General features: G+C 38.6%; 1 protein-coding gene across 1 annotated transcript in view; it reads left to right on the top strand.

Annotated features, from left to right (window-relative positions):
- Positions 1-20,659, top strand: part of exoc4 (exocyst complex component 4) — a 135,029-nt gene that overhangs the window by 2,451 nt on the left and 111,919 nt on the right. Inside the window, exons 3-8 of the mRNA XM_085138404.1 lie at positions 481-675; positions 4,483-4,676; positions 5,962-6,071; positions 7,920-8,020; positions 8,134-8,288; positions 12,691-12,859. Of these exons, the coding sequence (XP_084994530.1) occupies positions 481-675; positions 4,483-4,676; positions 5,962-6,071; positions 7,920-8,020; positions 8,134-8,288; positions 12,691-12,859 (924 nt within the window). The remainder of the gene's footprint in view (positions 1-480; positions 676-4,482; positions 4,677-5,961; positions 6,072-7,919; positions 8,021-8,133; positions 8,289-12,690; positions 12,860-20,659) is intronic.

Below are 20,659 nucleotides of genomic sequence, written 5' to 3'. Positions count from 1 at the left end.
GTCCCAGGTTAGCTGCCTAATTTCAACCTAAAATTCACTGAGTTGATTAGCCACAGTTGAAAACAATTGTGTTGGTGTAAAAGGTGTTTAACTTAATTGTAAATACATTCAGATCACTTATGTAACAAATTACAAAATAACTACATAGAAATAATGACTGTGTTAAGCAAGTGTCTCGCTCATTTCTCTTCTTCAAAGACGCCTACACCTAATAAAAATGTATGTCTGTTGATGAGTGTCTAAGGCAGTATTTAATTTAAACACTGTAAAAAAAATGCATTGTCTCTCTGTGCTTTCTTTCCCCTTACGCCAGCTTTTTGAAGCAGTTAGCAACCCTCCCTTAACCTGTTTATGCCAGAGATTTCTTCTTGTTAAAAGAAAGTTGTTGTTTTTTTCCATCCCCACTGTCATCAAATGCCTACTTATATGGGGTTTTAGAATATGGCTCTGTGTCACTGGACATCTCAATCTGTCCTACAGGTCAAGGAGAACCTCCTGTCTTGTAAGATGCTGCTTCACTGTAAAAGAGACGAGTTGAGGAAGCTGTGGATAGAAGGCATCGAGCACAAGCATGTTCTTCAGTTGCTGGATGAGATCGAAAGCATCAAGCAGGTCCCTCAACGTCTGGAAACTTACATGGCAAGCAAGCACTACCTTCATGCCACAGACATGCTGGTGAGTAGAGTGATGGCTGAAGATGGGATTCGTAGGAGTGTAATCTTGTGCCTTAATATGTGTGAGATATACAGTGTTTAAAAATGGAAAACCCAGAAAGATTGGTGGGAAATATGTCCTTTTTTAAAAACATGTTTGATCTTGCTTGTTTTTTTATGGATGGAAAAAGGGAGAAATGGAAAAGGGAAGAGATTTTTGTCTTGTTTCTATCGACATGTCAAGCAGGGACCCATGGTGTGCACAGTATGCACACATAAACACCAGTATTTATGAAGTGCTGCTGCTGAAGATTGATTTCCTGGCACCTCTCATCCCTTAAAAGAACCTCTTTCTAGCCTTGAACAGTCCAGTGGGTGTAGCCCACATCAGTTAGGGCGCTGCAGGTGTGTATGTTTGCGTGTACGCATGTCTTTTGATGTATGTTTTGCAGTATGCACGGCAGGGGAGCTGAAAGATGGCATTGAGGACTAAACGACCAAGCTCTGTGATCTCTCTGTTTCTTACCTTTCTTTCCTTTTTCTCTCTGCCTTCCTCTGTCACCCCCGCATGTCTGCCTCCAGACTTTGGTAATAATTAGTTTGCTAGAATGGGGTTATCTGAGGAGGAGGAAAAAAGAAGAATGATGGTGCACCCATAGGACCATGAAAAATCCTCTTTGTGGGGGTGGAAAGAAGTGGAACTTCATTCAGCCTGTGCTCAGTCAGTACAGCATGTTTTAAAAAGGTTGTGGAAAGTTCACAGTCAGTTGGATGCTTTGCGTCTGTCTCGTCTCTTGTCAAATGTGATCTACTTGATCAGGATGATGGCATTTTATTTGCTTTTACATATCAAAATGGTGTTGGATGTACTCTTACCATTGGCTCGGTTGACATATTTATACAGTTCAGGGATGAATTATGTATGAACAGTCCACTTTAAGTAAACAAGACTCTGGCCAAGGACATTACTAATGTTTATAAAAATGATGGAATTACCTTGAAATAACCTATTTGAATGATTCCACCGAACTTTAAATTAATTTTACATGATTTATTATTGACATGATGAAATAAATGCACCGTGTAAGCTAAAATGAAATTATGTTTTTAGATACTGGACACCTAGATGTCAAACAGCAATCTCAGCACAAGGTGATAGGCCAGCAGACAGCTTATTTTTAAGATCAATAGACAATGAGCAAGTCTTACATAAGAACTATCCTGGTATTTCTAACCATCTGACAATCATCTAACTCTTGTTGTCTGTGAATATAATGTGTATCAGTGCTCAACTGTTAAAAAATATTGGTCAAAAAGTTCATGGAGTAGTGATTGAAAACTCATACCTGAGATAGATTTGGGCATCAAGGTCAACTTTGTGGATTTTTGGTGTGGAGTTATATAGATTTGCACAACTTCTCAGTGGAAGGCTCGCAAACATGGCTCTGCTGATGCACAATGGATCCCGTCCAGTGTTTTGATATAGTGTTCCTTCAACTTAATTTTTATTTTTTTAGAAGAAGAGAAACTCAAAGAAAAGCAATTCTGTCAACTAGGGAAGCTGTTAAGTGAAGATTGTGTGCAATTCTTTTAGCCATACTCACAAACTGTAGCATGCACCGCAAGTCATGTCTTTAACCCCAGATGTTCTACCTCAGATGCCTGAGGTCCACAACCACTTGAGTGTTGAAAACATAAGTAAGCATGACCCTGGTCATAGATCTGATCTCTGATCTGATCGCTTTTGTACTTGGAAACTACGTACTCTTGAGATAAAAATTTGTGTATTGATCACACCTTGTACTGCACCAGGAGTAGAGTCTGTAGGAATTAACTTAATCTTACCTTATTTTTACCCTCTTTAAAAGGGTGCTCATAATTATACTAATGTGACTCCATCTTTCGCTCAAGTCTCTTCCACATGTCCGAGCCCCTGCCAGGATGTGCAGAGGAGATGCAAGGAAAGTATTGGAGCCTATCTAATGTATTTGATATAAAAATTATTTTGATGAATTATGCACAATATATATATAAAAAAAATAGGGGAATTGTCAGTTGACTCAAATGCATTGAAATGTAGGGTGTAGATGCTTTGCCTTGAATATCAGCCTTTTTGAGGCTATATATTTGCTGTTTAAGAGATAAGTGGATATGAAGTCACGGTCCTTTAGATTTCTACCATCTTCTCCTCATCTTGATATCACCCCTTTTGTAGCCTACATTAGTGGGATTATATTTGTTTTTGTTAAAGTAATTACTTGTGCATAAAAAAAGCAGAATTATGGTATTTAAATGAGACTCCCCCCCACAAATATTACAGTTTGTGGTTGTCAAAGTGCCTTCACAGGATCTATACATCTGTATACATCTGTGTTTTGTTGTTACTTCTCCAGATGCCTCCTCACGTCTTTTCTTGTTGTGGTACTTGGAAGATCCTGTGTGATGGTGGAGGGGAGATGATTTTTAGGGGATAATTTCTCTGTCTCTCTCACTATTCTACCATAGCTTATTCTCTTCAACATTGTGTGTGCCTGGGTTTTGTTTGAGGCTTATCTCTAAGGGTTGACAATTAGAATTCAGACTATGCTCTGTGTGTACTATTGAATGGCAGCCTTAGATCCCATGGGGTTGGTTAAAAACCAGACTGACTTTGGTTGTAGAAAACCTCTCCTCTCCTCTCCTCTCCTCTCCTCTCCTCTCCTCTCCTCTCCTCTCCTCTCCTCTCCGTCTTTGCCATTCCTTTGGCTTCTTAGCAAATTCACAAGAGGCTTCATATTCTTCATTATGGTGACAGGCCTAGCCCCCTAATGTAATGATGTTAACCAGGCTTCCTCTGTCATCCCAGCCCAATGATAATGAGATCCCCACCACCGCTACCCCTATCCCCACCCCTGACTCTCACTCTCACACAAACACATAAATGTTAAATGATTTACAGTCATACAATTACACACACAGATAATCAGACATTAGCCAAAGCAGGCTGATCACGCAGTGCATTAGCTCATCTTCTCACTAATGTGACTCTCATTTGCATCAACACATACTTGACCCATGCTCCCTGCCCTGTAGTCTGCTCAGCTCTCCCCATTCCATTCCCTTCTGTCCTGCCCTGGCCAATCAAATATTATCGGCAGTGAATTTGGCTGTTGCTGCCCCTGAAATGCACTCAGATGTGCACATAAATTGGGTTAACACACATGTAAACCAGCATATTTAATCATGAAAACATAACTGTTGTTCATGAACTATGAGAGCAGGTTGGAAAAAGCATGACATTTGCTAAAAATAGGTCATGAATCAGGAGCACATGGTGATACTTTATTTACTTGTTTATTTATTTTTTGGAGGATACAAAAAAATCATCCTCAATTAAATATATAAATGAAAAGAAATGATTACACTTATTCACCAGCTTCACTATTGCTTCCTCCTCCCGAGGAAGTTTCTCTGAGATTAAGTGTCATTTATTTTAAAGACTTCCTAACCTGACAGGACAATTGGACTGCTATTACAATGATGTTGCCCTCTCAACAAGTCTGGGCAGATGCTTCTTACCAAGGAGCGATGGCCACAAGCTAGTGGGTTGATTCAATTTCCCAGTAAAAATTTCTGTTGGCAATTTGCCTATAATTTGAGTGTGTAGTTTTGTAGAAACATGAGGGGATACTTAATATAGTTTAGATGCTTCTGTCATTTCTTTTCTGCCCCCACTTTTGACTTGTCTTTTCTGCCACCTTCTTTCAAGTACAAAACATTGATACCAGACTCAGCTATGTTTTGGTAGAGGTTGTCTGACTGGTTCTTGGCTGTAATCTGTTATATGTAGGTAACAGCTGTGGAGTCCTTAGAAGGCCCCTTGTTGCAAGTAGAGGGCCTTGGAGACCTGCGCCTGGAGCTCCACACCAAGAAGCTCAACATACACTTGGTGCTCATTGATGAGCTGCACCGCCATCTGTACATCAAGTCCACAAGTCGCCTGGGGCACAAAAACAGGGACAAAAATGCTGCTAGGCTTCCAGGGTAAGGGCCATGTTCTGTTTGAACAGAAATTGGACTGTTTTATTTTTGTTAATTCATGAGTGCAAGGCCTTACATTTAGTACAGTTGCTTGATTTGTGGTCAAAAATGTAACAGCTTTTCATTTCATTTGCATGATAAACATTGGTGTTCATATACTTGCTCCAATATGCAGAAGAATGTTACACATATCATTACAGTGTTAGAATGAAACGCTGGAAAATTTCCAAGGCACCGAAAGCCTTTATTACTCGCCTGTTAAGTAGTCAACAGAAACGTAGCCTTTACAGTGTGTTTTTCTAAACTTTTCAAAGTTGAAATCATACTGATGTGCCTTCATTATAAGTTATCCTACTGCTGCTACAACCAAGAACAACTTGCCAATTATTTACTGCAAACCAAGACCATTACAGACAAAAAACAATTAGACCTCATATAACTTGTTGCTCTGCTTCATTGTTTGTACAGTGTGCTGGGAAAAGAATGAGAAGCATTGCAAATGTTTATTGTTGGAGCCAAACAGCAGTAATTTACTCGTAACTAATTAGGTGTTCTGCAGTCATTATGGGTACCTCTGTAAGGACATCAGAGATATATATGTTGTACTGTTTGGTTTCCAGGGAACAAACCAAGTTTTAAACCTGGGAAACAATGTCCATTGCCAATTACTGAAAGTATGACAACATATACAGTTTCTCTTTGAACACCACTGATCACATGAATGAGATGGTAGGTTTTGCAGCAGCAAGGAGAATAATTTAAGTTCTTCCTTTGTGACAGCTTATTAGGTATAATGCAAAACAATGGCTTTGAACACACGGTTGATGCTGTGGCGTTCAATGGTAGGGATTCTGTGTGTGTGTGTGTGTGAGGTGCAATAATTATGGTGGCAGTGGGTTGGTGTGGTACAGTGATTTATTACTGAGGGTCAGCAAGTGACAGGTCCTGGCCTTCCTGTATTAGGTCGCCTCTAACAACAAGCCAGCCTCCATACACCCCACCCACTTAGCAGGCAGCCTGTGTTTATACTGTTCGACTTAAAGGACCTGGATTGCTTCCACCTCCGGTTTAAGGCTTGATAAATGACTCATTGGGAAGCAGCACCAATCCCACCCAGAGATGCAAGGCTTTTGGTTTTAGCAGTAGATTGTTTTCATTAGGGAAGAGGAGGTTTAGCATTTGTATTTCTCTTTGCACGTACTAAACTTTTTGTGTCTTTGTCACATATTTATGTGAGACCCATTTAATGCCTGGATTTGGTTTTTGGTGTTTTATTTCCTCTTCACAGCTCCATGGCCAAAGATGCATCTCCAATACCTGTGTTAGATGTCGGCAGCCTGTCTACCCCACGCAAGCTTTTGGATTCATCTCAGTTTAGCACACCTGGATCCAGCAGTGGTATGATCTTAAGATCATAATAAGGAAGGGAAGAAGAGGCACTAATGGAAAAAAAATAAAGGGTGGTGGCTGAAAAGATGTATTGAAAACAAAGTCGTAGGTAGAACCCAGTTTCATGAAAAACCATAAATCATATGCTTTGCCTCGATTAAAACTGAACGCATTAGAAAAAGCAGAGAAAGGAAGACATCAACTGGCAGTTTTATTGGTTTCATCAAAAAACACTGCGTGTGAATTTTATCCTGCTATGCTATTTTCACTATGCTGATATTCTTAGTGATAATGAAGTCATTAGTGTTGCTTTGAATTACATCCATTTGCATGTCATTATGGACACGTACACACTGAATGCACACAGAAACCACTGATCCATACTTTGATACAAAGGACTAAATATGTCACAAATGTCTTGTTGCAGAGATACACGGCTCACACCCACATTTCTTCAGCTATGATCACAACATATATCTCTCTCGCTAACATTATAATCATCTTGCCCCCCTACCTGTACCATTAGTCACCCAGTGTGTATGCCTTCACAGCAGGGAGCAGCATTTATTACCCTCAAACTGCTAACCAGCGCCGTAACAGAGACTGATAATGTAGACTGTATTCAGAAATGTATGAATCCTCTCTTGGTTGTAGGGGCGTACAGTCAGAGCCACATTCCTTCCAGGCAGAGCACAGAGGAACGCAAACAAGAAGATAATGAAAAAAGTTAATCCAGCAATAACTTGGTGTTCCCTTGGTGTTTCTGAGTTTTTATATTAAGCCTGGCACTTTTTTTTCTCTCCAACACCCACTCTTGGCATTCTGAGTTAGCAACTCATTGTGTTGTTTTTAGCTCTGTGGATACCAGGCAACAATGCACCATACTGTACATACCAAAGGCATTTTTATCTCGTTGCTGCATCAACTGACAGATTAACAACAACATTAGCATATAATTACCATCTGTGGGCAAGGTTTCCCTGAAAGGTAGGGTACAGTCAACATCTCTGTGCCATTCAGCAGTTGTTTTATAAAGCGGTTCTTTCAGTCATTCTCAGTCTTTGTCTCTTCCTCTTCTTTTGCGTGTTTAGCATTTCCTAGGTAGCCATCTACCATTTAAATCATGTCATTTACTCCACCTACTGTTATTTACTCTGCCCAGCTTATCAGCATGCATGTCTATGTCATGACCTCAAAAAACATAAATACGCAAATGTACAAATTAACACTAATACATATTAAATATCTGCTCAAGTCTCCCACGCTGTAGGCCTCTAAGTAATAGCTAAACCACAATTTTCTCAATATTATGCAAAGAGAACACTGGCAATTAGCTGCCAGCAGGCAGTAAGTGCCTATATACCGTCATGTTAACAACTGTGGTCACGACACAGCAACGGGCTTCCATCAATGCCCTAGCTTGCCATTTTGTCTAATAGCATTAGAGCACCTCATTTGTAGATGATAATTGTCATAATTATTACACAAACTACAGTTGCAATGGCTGAAAAGAGGAAATACACCCAAAGTCCATTAACTTACCATAAACATTAACTCTCTTAACGTGCTTTGATGGGGAATTGGGAGGCCCCATCTAATGGAAATTAGAGCATCACTCGATACTGCCTTTCTCAATTTGGCTACTAAGTCAGATGAAAAGGGGATTAGGGTGGGGTTAGGTGCAGTTGTGTGTTCTTAAAAGATAACAAAGTGGTGTAAAACTGAATTTATTTGTTGTTCTTGATTATTTTTGTACATTTATCTATCACTGAAATAATTGGATCTGTGTGCTTGTACAAATATAATAATGTACACTATATGGTAACAAGTGTGTCTGTATGCGTATACCTCTTTTAGTGCATGAACTGCAGCAAGATATTCGGGACTTAAACCAGTCAGACCTTACTGAGGGGGACCCAGAGGAGAACAGTGCTGAGTTCATGGGCATCCTTATCAGGGTACATTCATGTGCACACACATGACGCATGCTATTAATTGTAAACTTAATGTTTTGTTTTGTTCTGTCCTTTGGTTGAAGTAAAAATATTGGCATATTGTTCATTTTCTTTAGGCTCTGGCCAAGTTGAAGAAGCTTCCAGAGACCATTAAAGCCATAATGGAGCGGCTGGAACCTGAGCTGAAACAGATTGTCAAGAGGTCTACCACTCAAATAGCAGACCATGCTTACCAAAGGGGAGAAAACCTGGCCCAGGAGAGCCAGCCAAGGTAAAGTAATGGCGTAATGCACTGCTGAAGAATAACTGACGAAAGAGATTTGCTACAGATCAGAAAATATGAAGCTGAAGGTTAATATTAATCCCTTAAACCCCACAAAAATTGCACAATACATTTTCAAGCAATTAAAAAAAGCCATATTTAGCACATACAATAGAAATTAAAAGTCATATATGGAAATTAAAATGTAATGATTTCAGATGATTTAATAAACTCCATTTTCAGAAAATTCAAATTTTCTGGCAGTTGGATCATATTTCAGGCTTTAAAGGGTTAAATAGCAAATGTAGAGGGGAAGGGAGTTTCACACAGTAGATGGGCATAAAAGGGGAACTATAAGCTGTTATGTGGAAAGATGAAAGCAGTCCTTTTGAAATGATAATGTTTGCCTGATAGGGATGGTAAGTAGCATTAGAACTATATGCCAAAATGGTCAGTGTAAATAACAATGTGCAGCTACTGTTGTTTACCTTAAAAAGACTAACAAAGCTCCCACTTGCATTCCCATCATTTATCCCATTGTTTATTCTTCTGTAGTCATAATATTTTTCTAGCCTCAATTTTTAAGGTGTTGAATAAAATGTGGCCACCCTCCCTAATGATTGGTAAAAGCTATTCCTGTTAATGCGGTAGCTTCAGGGTTTTGTAGCTTGTCTGTTTTGTGTAATGTTACCATTCTCAGAGTTTTGGGAAGCACCCAACATTATATTAATTATACTAATATTCACTGTATTATAGTCAGCATTCACTTTTGTTATTGCATAGAGTGGATCCTTAAGTTATACTTAGAGCTGACAGTAAAGGCAACAGTCAGTTTGTTTAGAATACAGTCCCATAGTGTTCATAGTCAGACAGTCAACCAGGTGTGAAACATAGTAGCGGCTAGGACTGCAGACACACCTGCTTTAGACCATGAAAACAGATACTCTGCTGCTTTAAACGTAGACAAGTCATGGCTAAACACACCCATACACACACAAACAATTTCACACCTGCCGTAGAGGGCTGCTACATTTTAAAAGCAGTCACGTCAGCTCCTGCAGACATACACATACAGTGAGCAGACTTGAGAAGCACAGGTCTCAGTCCAATGATCCTGAACCATTTAAGAGGAACGTCTTGTTTTCTGTCAGGGATGTTCTCTCCAGCCTTGTCTGCCTTACTTCTTCTGTTGCCTACTGAATCTTGTCTGACCTCAGTGTAATAGGCTACCATGTAGCTTGTTTCCAGTTCTGCTGCTTGCTGATTGTTTTAAGTTGCCTTCATGAGTATACGTGTGTGAGCATTTAACACTTTGAGGTTGTGTGTGTGTGTGTGTGTGTGTGTTTGTATTTGTATGCGTACACACCTAGTTTTCCCTATGCTCACTTCAATTTAAAGTCAATGCTTGTTGCTATGGAAACTCCAACCAATGTACCACTTGTAGAGAACAATGGTCTTGAATATTGCACACTATATTTTATAGTACTGCAGACTAGCAGGCAACACTTAAGAGCTTAATAGCATAAACAGCAGTGTGTGGCTTGCTCTTGGAGGTTTATGTTCTCATTCACATCCTCACTGACCACCTCACTGAAAGTTTATTTTCCTTTACAACTCCTGCATCTAGATCTACTTCATATAGCTTCTGTCTTCATGCACCAAAGTCATGACCCTAATCCAATGATATTTCTTAAGGTTTTAGTGATTCTTGAGCTTCTGGGCTAACTGCAATACTTACCTATGTTTAAAATTACTGCTAGTTAATAGCCAGTGCATGTGTTCGTGGATTGGAGGACGTATTATCTCTGGCTGCTGGTGTATTGTGTTTGCTGTTATAACCCCAACCAACCAACCAAACAAACAAAGCAAAACAAAACAACAAAAACAATCAAAAAACTTCTATTTTTCAAGTCTTCGTTTCAGTGTGTCTCAAATAAAGTAATAATACAAATTTCTCTTACTGGATGAGAGATATAAAGACTGCAGGATTTACTGGGCATAACAAATAAACATCAGCTTCTTCCATCATTATTTGCTGATGGGATGATAGTGGTAAACAAGGTGAATACTGATACTGATATTACATAGTAGATTCTAAATGAAATCTGAATAAACAATTAAGAAAACTGATTTAAAGTGAGGATGTTTTTTCCAATAAAACACAGAATATTAATAACAGTATTTTTAATTCAAACTAAGAAAACAAATATAACAAAGCAAAACAGGAAAACCACAGTGAACATAGGATGGACTTTTTTTTGGACTCATTTTTCCCATTTAGTGGTCCTTGGCATCATCCAGAGGAAGACTGATTCCACGTGAATCAACTTTTGCTCTGTGTGTCCATTTGTCTATGACAGCAGGATGACTGAGATAACCTGGTACATTTAATATCTCAAGAGGAGCCTTTTGACACTCTTTAGACCTCTAACGATAATTTAATTATCTGTGACTTAGCACCAACCTGATGGTAATCTAATTTAGATACTATTGTTGTCCTTCCAATATGAAACACATGCAGTCCTGGAGACTTTACGTCTTTGTGTGCTCCCTGCCATTTCTCCTGGTTCTTCATCAGCCGTGTGTGTCAACTTCGATCGGGAGAGGAAATGAGAAGTGTGGTCTCAAAGAACAGACAATATGGATTAGGTTGGACTCCACTGGGAGATAATGAGGAGGACTGTTTACACTTTGCTTGTCCATCTACACGTAGCTAGGTGTGTTTGTGGGTGTAAGGGCCGGGGTGGTTAGAGTGTGCTTGGGGATTAAACAAAAAAAGCAGTGTCAAAGTCAGAGCTGTAACTTTTGGGTGCCCAACTTTATGCATGTATGCATGATTATGTAGTTTTTTATGCTTATATTTTTGGAGATTGGTGATCATATATCATTTATCTTACATTTTTGTTTTGTTGTCAGTCTTTCATGTTTATACATGAGAGTCATTGGAATTTCAAGGTCCCTGTCTTTGTGCCACGAACATCTTACACTCTCTGAGTTATAGCTCATAGTGATTTGTTCCTCTGTTTCTCTCCATTAATAACATTTACTTGTGTTACTGTGGGTGTAGTGACAGGCAACCAACCAAAATGGTCCCCATTGAAACATGCATCTTGCCTCTCTATTTCCTTTATACCTTCACCGAAAATCTTGAGGATGGTAACATTACAAAAAACGGACAAGCTACAAAATACTGAAATAAATTGCAATACAACAAAAGCTCTCTGTTGCTTTCAATTGAATAAAACTTAATTAAATGGCAGAGGAGAGTACCGAAAGACCAACGTTAGACAAATAGTGATTCAATTTAACTTTAACACTGCTACTTCCTAGCTTGTTTGCACTAGGAAGCCATTCACGCTCAACTAATGTAACCTGTGTTCCCTCTTTACCTTGAAAGCTTTGCCCTTGTGTAGAAACTAGATGTAGCAAAGTCTGGATGAAAGCATTAGTGTAGATGAGACCATCCAGGCTGTAGCACTCAGATCAAGTGGAAGGTCAGTTTGGTTTTGGCTGTGCTCTCTTCTTCAGCCAGAGCCATTTAGAAGTAATGAGAGTGCTTGTTCATTTGAGTCCAGGCTGGGAAGCTCACTTGTTTTTTTTTTGTTTTTTTTGGTCCCGGTTAAATGGAAAACTGTAAATGAAAACGGCTTCCTGGAATATTGGTCATTTGAAATGGTCTCAATGGCCTTTTTCATGGTTAGATTATCTGTTATTAGCTGTATGTTATTTTTCTGCTGTTTTGGACAGTTTAGATGAGCTTTTTTTCACCCTTGATGTTATAAAGCGTTTGCATACATTCCTGACAGTAGCTTGTTGTACTTGTACTTGTATTGTTTAATGTCATACTAGAGAAAGATCATTTGAAACCTGGATCATACGATTATCAAACCTTTCACTGTTCCGCAGTAGTTTTAATGGATTTTCTTAATTGTGAAGTTTAAGCAAACATGACAGAGTGGTCTTCACAGGTGGCAATCTGTGTATTTTGACTTTTGGGGATTGTTTGTCAAAGGTAGGAAATAATTCTATAACCTTGACAAGCTGCCTTAGAACACCTGTAGCTCTCTATTTTACTTACATGGAAATCTCAAGTCATGTGATTTACTGCAGAAGACATATATTTTCCTAACAAATAAAGTGCCCTGTTGAAGTAATGCTGGTTGTCTATTTTAGTGCCTGTATAGACAATAAAGATCTCTGTAAAATGCTTATTAAATAAACATTATACTGCAGATTTATTTTTTAATAAAAAAATTAAATATACCATTTTAACTGCCGTTTGAAATTTTTGTAATTGTACTTCACTTTCTCCTTTCTATCCTCTCCCCATGTCTCTATTTACTCCCGACTCTCTTGACCCCTTCCCTTCTCTTTCTCTCTTCCTTTCTGCTCTCTCTGGCTCCCTCTGCAGGCTTCTGCTGGAACTGCTTGAGCTCTTGTTCGACAAGTTCAAGGCAGTGGCCCAGGCTCACAGTGTGGTGCTTACCCACCTGAATCACATCGGGGTGCAGGCCCAAGAAGAGGGCATCAAGCTGTACGAGCAAGCAGATGTCTCTGCTAAGATCCAGACTGTACTGCAGGTTAGTTGGCAACAGCAATGATAAAAGAAATGCAGTCGATATCTGACAGTCAAGTGTACAAAAACAGATGTAAATAAAATGAAGCTATACAGAATAATTAGGAATATTTTAGTCATCTGTCTGAGGAACTTGAATAATATGAAACAGTTTAACTTTACCATGTCTTTATGGCCAGTAGATTAAAATGGAGTTGTAATTTATTCTGAGATATATTATCCTCTTACAGTGGCGCTTACATGTACCATTACAAGTTAAAGTATACAACCATTATTGGGCTATTTATCTGTTTAGAAATGGGACCTGTTTGTTTTCTTTTCCCACACTAACATACCCTCAGGCTTTTATTTTTCATTCAGTGCCACAGTGATTTGTTCACTCTAGATTTATCCCCCCCCAACCCCCTTCTTATAGCAATCTTGTAGCACTTTCACTTATAGTAAATTAATCAGTAGAGAAACAGGCAGCAATGTGATGGATGGCATTCAGTCTGTCAGCAAGGAGTAGCTAGAGAAAAATACAGAGGAGGCTTGATTGCTTGGATTAATTTAAGGTTCTTTAATTGGCGTGTAGTTATGCTCGGTTCTTGATCCTTGCTCCTGTCTGATTGGATGAGGGGGGGTGAGCAGCTGTTCAGTTGACCCGATAGTGACTCTCAGAGGAAAATCTGTGACAGTTGGCATCCGTCTGTGTCCCAGTTTGTGTTTATACCTAACAATGGGTAAAAAAACCCACACCGATACACCTTGATTGTCTTTCATCCTTGATTGGGTGATTGTTATTTATGACATTTTTTCCGACCGATTTTGCAAAAGATAACTACACATGTACTTATCTGCATCTGATATTGTTAGAGTGGATGAGATGCTTCTTCTTTAATATTAATAGGCTGTTCTCATGCATCTATTTAGATGCAGTGTGAATACATATATAAAAATATGAACACAGCAGATTTTTATTATTTTTTTTGAGTGGAATCTATAAAAACAGGGAAGAAACTTTCTCCAAGGGTCTACCTGGATGCCTTTAATGTTGCCATGGTAATTGATTGGACATATTACTGCTACTTTCATTACTGATCATACAAGTGTAAAAATAAATAAAATGACAGAATGCTAAATTGGAAACCCATCTATTTCTAACTCACACACTAGGGCTCTTCTGCTTCCAATTACTTTAGTTCTTTTTCCAGCTGGCATGCATAGATGCACAAATGAAGGCATGTTTAGGTGTGTGTATGGGTTTCTAGGGTGTGAAACAGCATAGGCATGCACTATAATTGCTCTGCTGTACCAGCATCATTATATAAGACATTAAACCATTCACTTGCATTCGACCACTGCCAACACCCAGTTGCCAGGGCCTCCACTGTCCCCTGGCTCTGCGATGGGAGATAATGTAATCTCTTGATTAGAATACTCATTATGTGAGATGAGGTTTTCTTATTCAGTCACTCGTGTTATTATTTCCTGACGGATTATATCAATAAAAAGGCCTGTAGTCCATCCCTCCTTCCCCTTGCCATTTCCCTGCATGTTCATTCGTCTTTCTCTATGATCCTGCATTTCCATTTCCCTTCCTCTTTCCTTCAGCTTCATTCCTGTTGCCTCTGTATTACAGTCTCTCAATTTCCGAATACCTTGTGCATACCCCTCTTGCTCTTTGTAATTTCCTCCTTAATCTCATTATCAGGCTTTCTTTTTCTCTCTCGCAACTCCCACACTCACTTTCACCCCCTTCGTTTAGCTCACTCTGTCTTAGAGAGTCACATATCAGCAATGAGAGAAATTAAATTCCTACTGCTCCCATAGTGGCTCTGTTAAATTTTATTAGATACTGAGCCAGTTCTTATCTCACGCCTTAAGACCCACAAAGGGGCAGGAGCCTTCTCAGCACCAGCCAGACTTTAGTTGTGAGCTTTATGTTAGTCACTCATTATGCATTTCACTCGAGTTTGTTTCTCTTTAGTTTTGCATAAATACTCTAACTCTTATTTAATGTTCCATTTAATGTTCCGCTGCAGAATAGGCCACCTAAAAGTAATACTTTCAAATTTTGTGTGCTGACTAGCTCCATATTTTTTATTCTCTAACTCAACTAGAACTGTTTTGAATGATTCACAGCTCAAAATAATTCTTATTTATCACATACTGGGCTGAAACAAGCTGGTTTATTTCACACCTGCTTTCTTGAAGCTAGTGGTTCTCGCACCATAGAGTTGGTCCAAACTGCTGGCATGAGCCCCTGTAGGTGGGACACAGACATGATACCAACTTGAATTAATATAGTTAACTATTTTTAGATGTAAATGAATGGTAGTTTGTTGATCGATTGATAACAATTGTGCAATGTGAATCTTTATCAGGTTTTAAAGTTGGTCATCCTAAAAAGTACTACTGCAGAACTTTGATGTGATTGACTGCCCCTCCTAAACAAAACAGGAGATGGGAGGGGTCTATGTGCTCTCAGTCACAGCTGTGTGCCTGAGATGCCCATATTAAGGATATCCTCTCTCACTGACATCACACATTACAGTACTAGTATATACACCGGCCTTATTATTTTAAGATTCTGGCCATTTTAATGAGTATCCACAACTGTGAAAAGTGGTTGTATAACACAAATTAAGACAGAAGGCTAAAGGGTCCAAATAGGAAGAATCCCCACTAAAAGGTGAGGAAATACTCAGGCATCTTGTTAGTTTAGTATTTGCAAAGGTATCAGTGAAGTAGGAGAGACTTGTTAAAACCCAAACCTTTTACCACTAGCTTTACTAATATGCTTTATCCTTTTGCCCTTAAATTATTTGAATCCCACCCTGTCTTGTGCCTCTTATTGCAGTTCACATGTTTGATGGGCACAGAAACCTCTTGGTGGGTGTTATTTTTTCCCCCTCTTTGAGAGCAACCAGGTTGACCTTTCCACATGACATACCAGTAGACAGATGCAAGAGCTGACAGAAATGCACGGTGCACCTAGTTACAAGGCCTTGGCAGAGAGACTCCGTTCATCAGTGTGTGACTGGGGCCCGGTAGGCTTAGAATGGGGAGCGGGTAAACAAGATTTCTAAAGTCAGGATCCATGTAATGGTCCTAATCCATGTTCAAAAAAGCCTGAGATGCTTCTGTTGGTTGTTTATTTCAGTGTGGAAGTATTGATTCAAAGCATGAAAGACTGTATGGTAATCGGTAGTTTTGAGGCTGGAACGAGTGTTTTAAATGCCACTTTGCAGTTTTTCTAGTGGCTCTCTGTAGAATGTGTGCAAGTATATCTATTGATTATTTACGCCGCCACTGAAGTTACATTTCTAAGCACATGTCACCAAATGCCCTTCCTACTTGCTATCTATCCATGACAATTTTTTTCGGTCTTTTTTCACCAGAAACTATCCTTTTCTTCAAAGCACTCTGTTTTGTCAAAGAAATAACGCACTGGAATTTTGGTATATCCATAAATATTTATTACGTTTCTCTTTTGACATCGAAAATATACTACGACATCAGATAGTTAAGCAGGCCTGGACTGTTTAATATGATGATGTCTGAATAAAAACTTTAGTCAAAACAACATTTTATATATACCAAAGGAGAAAATCCATCATTTTCATTAGAATTGTGACCTAGATGGAAGCAGCAATATGTTACCAGGTAATTGGATAGCATAGTTCATAAAATCTCACAGTTCATAAACCTTTACGTACATTCTTAATCAAGACTGTCCAGTGAGAATGTTATTAAATCTATACTTTAGCAGTCTGGCTAGTGGCGTCCATCATCACCCTTTGACCTCGTCTTCTGTTGGGTTTGAGGCCTAAAAGTTTGTTAATTAGCTTGCCATTTACACATACTACAAGGATTTTTGGTTGTGTGACTGCTTGCTGAAACTGTTGTCTCTTCTGGTGTGTGACCAGAGTGCAAATAATACTTTTAATGAGTGGTTTCCTCTCTGCACAGAAGAATGTTTGAGACTGTATTTGAAAATATGGATGTTCACCATCAGTCTTCCCAAAGAACTGATTCCTAGACTATTGAAACTTCACAAGGGAACACAAGCTATTAATATTTTCTACTAAAACAAAAGGTGAATTTACTACAAGGGTGGACTGAAGTTTTTTTTATGTTGCTCTAAATAAAGATTGAAATATTAAAAAAGGAAACTTTAATACGACTGCTTTTTCCTGCCTCATGCTATATTTTCTTAAATCCTCCCTCCCTGTAATACTCCTACTTCTCAGAGTGCTTAGGATATCTTGCTTCCATGAATTACCTACAGAGTTTTCTACTATTTTGTTTTGCTCTTGTGTTTCTGATTATTTGTCTGGTCATTTAGGGTTTTTTGGTTAGGAAGAGAGCCTATAGCTTGATCCATATCTGCTTCATGAATTAATCTTTTTTTGTGCTATTGAATAATAAAAGGGGTTTGTTTTGTTTGTATCAAAAAAATATGAACACACAAGTGGCTTAAATATGCATTGTACGAAATCAGCTCATCAACAGAGTGAAAATGAGTAGAACTGAATTGCCAGAGAGGAGCCAGAAGACAATAAGCTCCTTTAATTAAATATGAAGCAGAGACATCGCTATGTTGTTCTCACCCAACATTTTAATCAGTGTGTCACATTTGTTCTGGCCTCCAAAGACTGTAATATTTACATATTGCGGAGTGGAGGGAAGTCTACCATGTCTGTGGACCCCCCTCCCAATAGACACACGCACACACACACACATCAGATACGTAAAAAATCACTGAACATTGACGTATGACATGTTTTAGCAATAATTGTCTTTAGTTGTTGATGGTTATACGATATGTTCCCGGCATGTGTGAATAATCTTTTGAATAAAGGGTGTCTCATATGGAGTTATTACAGTTGTCCACCTCTTCAAGATCAAGAGATTTTATGTGTACAGTACACGTACATAGCATACTAATATATGTAGCAGAGTTGCTGTTAGTTTAGTAAAATATAACCAATAAGTCACATATAAGCAGTATGTTTTAACTCTATATTTAAAATGAAAGGAATTCTTCAGTTAATCTAGTCAGGCTCATTTTAATTCATGAGCCACATAAATCTCAATTACACTGGGCCACCAAGGCCATTTCATATTAATGTATAAAAAACTACAGTTTTTACCATTCTCATGGTGTAAAGAACCACAAGTACATTCAGAACAGTTTCAATTAACCATCCATTTTCAACAGATGATGAAAAGTCTGAGATATCCTAAGAAGAAATAAGTGACATTTGAAAATTATGCAATAAAATACAATATCTGCCATATTGTAGAGTGTAGACCAAGGCGGTTTGTTGTATAGGATAATGCCCAAGAGCCTGGTTTCCTTTACTTGCTGGATGGCTGGTATGTTTATATGGTATTACTGTCTCATGTCATAGCTTTAACTGAGTACCATACTTTTTACTGTGGATGTGCTAAGTATCAGTTTGTTTTGATCCATTATTCAAAAATATCTAGCTCCCTGTTCAAGATAGCAGTCAGACCAGCCGATGTCATTGCTGATGCATATGCTCAGCTAAAATGTCCATTAATCTTCATCCTTTTGATGTATTCACTGCTGTTCTGAATATCTCTTAAAAGAGAATAAAAAACACATTTATTGTTTATAGCATAAATACACTTAAAGTGTTTGTTACATTTCAAAAAAAATGTTGAGGACACAGCAAGGACACAGACGAGTAAAAAGGGTTTCAGTGAACATTCAGACACACCTCCCTTTCCTCTGTCAACAAGATAGCCTTCAAAAGATTGACTAGATGCAGCCCCTCCAGGTGGGAACTCCTGCTGCTTAGCAAGAGTTCAGCTCTGAGAGAGTAGTTGTGGCTGAAGCTCTGTCAGAACTTGTGAAGGTTATTGAAGTTTCTGGAACACAATCAATACCGGGTGTATACAGAACCCTTTTCTTTGACGGCCAAGGACACTTTGGGCTTTAACTTCAAACTGGCAGCAAGGGATATCAGTCAATGTTTTGTGACAAGACACTAGCCAAGGGATTTAGTGGGAGACAGGAGATTTCAATAAAGACTTGAAAAGAGAAACAACGTGCTGAGATTGTTCTCTCAGCTGCTTTAAGATTACTTAATAAGAGGAGGAAGGTGGAAACAAGGAGAGAGAATGAATTGATATTTATTCCTTTAATTTTAGCCAATTGACTGCTTAGTTTACACAATGACTAGTGCTCACCTGCAAAAATGTGAATTATGCTTCCATAATTGAACTGATTGCTGAGCTGTTAGGGCCCTAATGGACAGAACAGAAGATGAATATACACTTCCTCCAAGCATAAAAGGTGACATCAGGACACTTCAGTTAGGAAGAAATACACGGGAGTGCTGGAAATGAATAACAAAGGCTGACTTCCATTAAGGTTGCCTTCTTTTTAATTTAACTTAGCACTCAGCACATTGGACTGATTTCGTTTGGGATGAGACCCAATCTACTCAAGTACCAAACATCTTGGTTAAAAAGCGCTGGCAAAATTATTGTTATCATTATTATTATTATTATTATTATTATTATTATTTTTTGTCATCTCTTTAGAAGTGTTTGGCATGTTTACCCACTCTCACACACAAACATACACTCCAGTCACAGGAAGTTGTAGGCTTAGTCTTATTTGCTGTGAAGACCCATTAGTCAAAGCCTCCCTGTTTCTGTTTTATGGATTTTCCCATGAATCTAAGTTTTTTTTTTAATGGAATTCAAAGTGTGTGTTCCATCATCTCTCTCACTCTCATCTCTTTAATTGGAAGTCAAAGTGAAAGTCCACTGGACTAATATAATTGGGATCCAGCTAAACTCATAGCAAGATGTTGCTGTAATATTTATGTGGCTGATTCTTCACCTGAGCTGTTTAAACAAAAGGAGATGTTGAAAGATGCGAGTTTCTTCCATGTGGTACCAGCTATTGCCAGTATTTAAAGTGCTAAGAGAGCTTTGTAACATTATTTTTTTGTATATTCCCAGGAATTCTTGTTTCTCTATTAGTACTACCAATTCAGCAGACCATTTGTAGACATGCTGTTTTTGGTGTGTGTGTGTGTGTGTGTGTGTGTGTGTGTGTGTGCGTGACCTTGGTTTAATAAGAGATCAGGAAAATAGAGGAATGTAGGTTGCCAAATGAAATGGACTTTGTGGCTATTCTGAATAATAGTGAATGAATGTCTCACGAGTTTTTGCATTGCTATGGAAATACTGAGCCTTCTCTTTGATTTAGCAACTGCAGTCACAGTGCTGATCATTCCTGAGCTGACTCTGAAGGACCTGTATTTTATATCACGTGCAACTGCATTTGCCTTCATTTTTGTTTCCCTGTTTTTTTTATGATTCCATGTCCCTCTATCTCCGTATAATCATCCTGTGCTTTTCCAAATCCCTATTTATTGCTGTTCCTCTTTTAAATATACTTTCACCAATGTCGGTTGTAATATAGTTCCTTATTTTCAGTATTCCGTTGTTGTGTGCTTCACAGATGAGCTGTTTGGTAAAAAGCATGTGACAGTAAGAGAATCTGTGCCTGCAGTAATAGTAGCTTTAATAGGATTTCAGGTTCTTGACCTGAAGGGTAAGAGGGAGAAAGAAAAGCTGACGATAAGATTGCCATGGTCGTAGGATTGAGACAAGTACAATATATCCAGGTCTTAGGAGTAGTTTTGCAAGTTTGCTGAGTGTGCTTGCTTGCATTGATAGGAGGGATTACTTTTTGGTATTACACCAAATATCAGAGAGGAATTTAGATTGCAGGGTCGTTATCTTGGAATAAGATGAAATGCTTCAGTACAGT

The sequence above is a fragment of the Neolamprologus multifasciatus genome, chromosome 17, assembly GCF_963576455.1.
Source record: "Neolamprologus multifasciatus chromosome 17, fNeoMul1.2, whole genome shotgun sequence".
In the NCBI taxonomy this organism is placed as follows: Eukaryota; Metazoa; Chordata; class Actinopteri; order Cichliformes; family Cichlidae; genus Neolamprologus; species Neolamprologus multifasciatus.
This window is presented reverse-complemented; position numbering and strand designations above follow the sequence as displayed.